At 40.3% G+C, this 5,425-nt stretch overlaps 1 protein-coding gene across 3 annotated transcripts; it reads right to left on the minus strand.

The window, feature by feature from the left end:
- On the minus strand, window positions 1-4,946 carry zgc:153867 (uncharacterized protein LOC337226 homolog). 3 transcript variants are annotated; one of them, XM_024293701.2, is made up of 7 exons: window positions 4,788-4,946; window positions 4,393-4,420; window positions 2,549-2,692; window positions 2,259-2,432; window positions 2,039-2,116; window positions 1,036-1,070; window positions 1-46 (listed from the first exon to the last, which is right to left on the minus strand). In XM_024293701.2, the coding sequence occupies exons 1-6, from the start codon at window positions 4,908-4,910 to the stop codon at window positions 1,042-1,044; spliced, it is 576 nt and encodes a 191-aa protein (XP_024149469.1). In that variant the 5' UTR covers window positions 4,911-4,946; the 3' UTR covers window positions 1-46; window positions 1,036-1,041. The 3 variants fall into 3 exon arrangements, with proteins under 3 accessions (XP_024149469.1, XP_024149468.1, XP_024149470.1); XM_024293702.2 differs by having other exon boundaries at window positions 10-46; window positions 1,023-1,070; XM_024293700.2 differs by lacking the exon at window positions 1,036-1,070.
- Window positions 4,947-5,425: the final 479 nt, after the last annotated feature.

The raw sequence follows: 5,425 nt of genomic DNA on the forward strand, positions 1-5,425 counted from the left end.
TGGTGTGCTCTTCATCTTCACCCGCTCATAACCATTCTGACCAGTTCTGCAAGAAAGACAAAGAGAGAAAAAAAAAGTAAGTTTCACTGCCATAATCTGGGAGACCTCCTCCAACTACAGCATGCGGGCGAGCCTTGGTGGGAGATGCTGCATTTGGAGACAGATCCCCCGTAATCTGCTCCGACAGAGCAAAGACGGGCGAGTTAAAAGGATTCTGAGAAACAAGGGAGGCGTTTTATTTCTATTTCCCATTCAGCCAAAGCAGCTGGCCCTCTAAAATCCTCAGAAAGTTGGTTAGAGAAGCCATCCTCGCCGTTTGCCTTCCTCTAGCTGAGAAGCAGAGAACAGGGAAGAGGATCAGTGGAGCTACAGTCCAGTCAGAGCGGCCAGCTAAAAAACGCTCCGTCAGTACAGAGTAGAAAATAGTCAGCTCATCTGTTAGTAGGAAAGAGGACCGGTCCACTCTCTCAAATCTGGTGGCTATTAGGCTATAAAATGTAAAAAGCAAAACATCTGGTAAACAAACACTTCTATCTACGACCTCAGACATCAGATCTATGAACCATAACCAACGGCATGCATTAAGAAAACCCCAAAGAGTACCTAATAACCACCACACCATGATGCCAGTGACCACCCACCAGACGTTCCCTGAATAAGACCAGAGTCCTCCCTGTGTGTCCACCACCTCCCCAAATAAACCGGGGGAGTCGGACACATGCAGAGACGCATGCTGCAGCCAGTGGGCAAGGCAGAGGCTGCAGGAGAGGGACAGCAGCAGGAGGCCAAACGTGTGTCAGAGCCTCAGGTCTGAATGGGACAGAAACCACCAGGCTTTCCCACACACAGCTAAAAATCGACTTTACAATGCCACGTTGGTCCTACTGTCAACAGCAGTACAAGAAATGACAAAAGTCAGGACTAAGATTTGTTTTGTACGTTTTTTAGCAACAGCAGGAAAGCCTGGAGATGTCATCCAAAGGTAAGGTAAACCGTTATCCCAGAGGGGCCAATTTGTTTACATGTTGCCCATACCGGCCCTCAGCCAGACATGATGTGGCGCACAAAAGCTGTGGAGGAAGAAGAGTTAACACACGTCAGCAACTTATATGAAATTATAACTTTTTAAATGATTAGAACATGTTTTTAGGATGCAGACATGAAAGGAAAAGGGCTCCTTTTGGACTCATTTCCTCTCGTGGGCTTTAAACTAAGCATTGTTTTAGACAATATTGTGGTCAAGTTTGGCGATAATATAGAATGAATCCAATAGACATCCAAAAATGAAATGACAGAAGAAACTACAACATGTACTTTTGTGTAAATGAAATCATTTCTTCTTCTGTTTTATAGAGATTCTCCTCTTCGGTGAGAGTTGCTTGAACAACAAGGCCCATTTAGCCCTACAATCTAAAAAAAAATGAATTTGTGTTTAGTTAAAATGACATGTCAAACATGCACTGCAACAACATTTCTGCACACAAACATACAAAGAACAACAGTTTAAGTTCAAATTCTCTTTCGCTTTAAAACAAAAAAATACAGACCGGAAAAACAGCTTTGAGTGCAAAGATTGGGCTCTAGAGGAATGCAAAGTCCAGCTGAATGACACAGCAACAGGGACGACTGTCTCCTGTGCAAGCCTGGGGGGTGTGTGGGGGCATTGATGTGATCTTGGGTTGCCTTAAATGGTTATGTTTGATTTTTCCTGTTGTGACTCAACAGCACATAGCCGACCTCCTATAATGGGCTCTATAGGCAGGTTCATTTAGTCTTTAAATGGATGCTAAAGGCACAATTCTTCAAGTCAGGATGGTTTAAATTGTCAACTACCATGTCTGCATGATCACATCACTTAATTGTGTTCTTTTGCAACACCAAGATCCATATATTTTGTCAATTAGCAATCAGTGGGGATGAGTTTTAAATCAATAAAACACAAATGTTGAAAAATTAACAACTGGAGAGCCTTCTGACCAGCTAGTTTGTGTCATTTTTTTCTTTTGTTAGATCAAGCAGTGAGTTTGTTGGCCCTCACCTTCATAATTGATGCATCCATTTGCATCTTCGTGCCCCGCCAACAGCGTCTCAACTTCTTCCTCTGTCATTTTCTCACCTAAAAGCAAAGTGGATAGTCAAACTTCCATCCATTAATAAAAACGTATTCATAAACTTGAAAACTCTTGGGTATATTTAGCTTAACATTAAATGAAAGTTATTTTCTTTTCCTTGTTATCTTGTCAAAAGTATGGACTTGCCTAGTGTTGTGAGGACATGACGTAGTTCTGCTCCCATTACTGTGCCATTGCCTTCCTTGTCAAACACACGAAGTCCCTCAACAAAATCCTCCATGGAGCCCTGATCTTTGTTCTTGGCGATGGCCTGGAACATGGGCAGGAACTGCTCGAAGTCCAGCATCTTGGTGTTCATCTCTGCATGGAAGAATCGGATTTGCATGAATGTAAAGTCGCACCGGATATCAGCAGCATTTTAACTGTTTACAATAGTGCTTTAACCTGCATAAAAGCTCAGTTTGCATTTGTTTTACCTTCGGCCTTTGGGTTACCCAGGACTTTGAGCACCTCGGCATTGACGGGGTTCTGTCCCAGGGCCCGCATGACATCCCCGCACTGGCTGTAGCTGATCTTCCCATCTCCTGTTCTGTCAAACAGCAGGAACGCCTCCTTGAACTCTGGAAGACAGACACATTGGAATAGTTAGAAAAAAAACGCCTGGTTTACGGCAGAAAAATCACAGAAGTAACAAATAGATGGAATGTTAAACAAAAATAAATTAGAAGTAAAAGTTTTAAGATCTCAGGGAAGACAACTGACAAAGTTTGGTTAGCAATGTGCTAAGCCTAAATAATAAAACTTACATTTTAAAACCTAAACGGCATACTTAATCACATTTTGATTATTTGTAGTAGATCATAGCATTTCATTTCTGCAAACTGACATCACTATTTCATCCCCTTAACTTCCCCAATTTGGTTAACAGACTTCTGTTAGTGTCGTAGTCCGACTTGTCATTGCAACTCAACAACTTCACAATTAAAAACACACATCATGCATAGCTGTTGATTAAATGCACATGCCATGAATTGTGTTTAAAAAGCAACTAATGAGTCCATCACAAGCAGCTCAGACACATCACATACTTAACTGATTAAATTGCTTGTTCCTTTGAATTTTATAAACATAACTGACTAATTTCCTAAAACAAAAAGGAAACAAATAACTTTGTTCTTCACTAAAAAGGTAGAAAAAGATCAAACAATTATTTTATCAATGTGCTACACCAAAATTTAGAGGTATATGCTGGAATAGGAAACATTAAAACGTCAGCTTTTATTTCCTTTTTTTTAAAACTGTACAGTTTATTTTTTTTTTTCAATTTAAGCCCTTAAATAACATATTCTATTCTAACAGGGAGACAAAATAATCAATTAATTGCTGTAATTGTTCTGTAATAAACTCATGATGTGTACTGACTTTATGGTAAATGTCATACAGTATCAAACTATTGCCTTGTAAAATCCCTTAATAGAAGTCATATGGATAAAATAGCTTGTTACTAGCAGTGGGATGGACATAAAGATGGATTATGCAATAACCGGGCAGCAGGGGTTTCCTAATGTTACAGAATGAGCTGTTCACCAAAAAAGCTCAAAAGCTGTTGGGAGTTTTGCTTTCCTGTTCTGAGGAATGTGCCTCTTCCCTTCGGGCTTGCTAGCCCTTTTCCCAACACCATATTTGGTATTAGAGGAGTGGAGGAAAGGAGGAGGAGAGTGAAAGCAGCCACGGCCCATTATGTCAAAGAAGATTAAACAAAACAGCCGCATCCAGAACTTTACCTAGCACCAAACATGGGCAAGCTTCAAATCAACTCTTGAAGATTTTACAGAGAATAAAACTTAGTTTATGACTAAAGCTCCAGACAACTCTGATGGATACAAACTTATTAGCAGACATGTACACAAGCTATGCTTAGCTCTATAGACAATCCCCAGACATCTGATCAGAATGTGAATTCTGAATTCATAATGTGCCTTAGTCGCGTTTTTCATTCTGAAACCGACATGCAGATCACACCCTGCACTCAAACCATCCCATGTTTTTAACCCTGCTTCACCCACTTACCGTGAATTTGGTCCAGGTTAAATTCAATCTGAAAGGGATAAGCAGTGGCAAAGGGGGTAAAGAGATGAAAAGTGTGGAAATAAAGAAGAAACTAGCCTAAAACCACGACTACAGCGGCAGGAGCACTGAGGCAATAAGAGCACAGGGCAAAGAGCCTTCAGATGAAAACCAAAGAATGGAGCCAAACAAATAAAAACAGGAAAAGATGGAGATGTCAGGAGAACAGTTGATAGAAAACAACACAACTTACCAATAATTTGATCTTCCGAGAAGTCAGACTGTGCAGGAAAAAAATGGAGATGAAATGTGTGCTTATCAATTATAGATCGGGTTAAATGTTGTCAATATAATTGTATTTATTATTCAGTTAAATAAATAACGGATATAATAGTCTCTAAAAGTGTTGACCAAATAAACAGTTTATCTATTTCTGACGTATTTATCGCTACATTGCTATTTTTCGCAAAGAGCAAGCTAATGCTAGCTTAACAAAGTTGCACTTCCGCTTGGGAGTCGCGAGCCAATTCGGACAATCGAGTCCATTTTGACGCATTTTACCAAACTAATTCGGTTCGCATAAAACACGAACAACTATCTTCACGACCGGGGCGCTTCCGCCATGTCACACTGAACCCAAAAACCTACCATTATTGCTTTCGTTGAGGTGCGCCCGAGACGAAGGGAAGCCAAAGAATGCACAGAGATGAAGAGAGAGGGCAGGGTTAAAAAAATTAAAAAAAAAAAAAAAAAAAGACTGCCGTGCGTCATGACGTAACGACGCAGGACGTCGGATCTGCATGGCAGGCAGAACTGCTGCACTCCATATATAGAAACGAATGAGGTGTCCTTTGTGTTACAGATTTCACGCTTTGTACACATAAATTCTACACGTTAGGACTTCTTGCTGAGTAAAGGGGAGTCGCATACAGTATTATAATTTAATTGTATATTATTTTGACACCCTCCCTTAGGAAAAATGGTATTAATATGTGTTTTTGCTGCATTTTTTTCCATTAAAAAATTAGATTTTTTTTTTTTTTTGCAGAAATGACAGTTGAAGTCAGTGAAACCATGAAATGAAGCAGATTTCTATTTTTTCTGCTCTGGGGGGAGGCAGTGCTGGCCTATATAGCTTCTTAGCACACGCTAAATAGGCCAGCCTATAAAATGATGTCGTTCCTGCAGTCTAATGCACATGCTATGAAGGTGCAAGCAAAGCTGAGCTGCCTAGAAAGCTGAAATAATGCTAATGTGGGGCATCAACACTATGGGACATTAAAACA

The sequence above is a fragment of the Oryzias melastigma genome, linkage group LG7, assembly GCF_002922805.2.
Source record: "Oryzias melastigma strain HK-1 linkage group LG7, ASM292280v2, whole genome shotgun sequence".
NCBI lineage: Eukaryota > Metazoa > Chordata > Actinopteri > Beloniformes > Adrianichthyidae > Oryzias > Oryzias melastigma.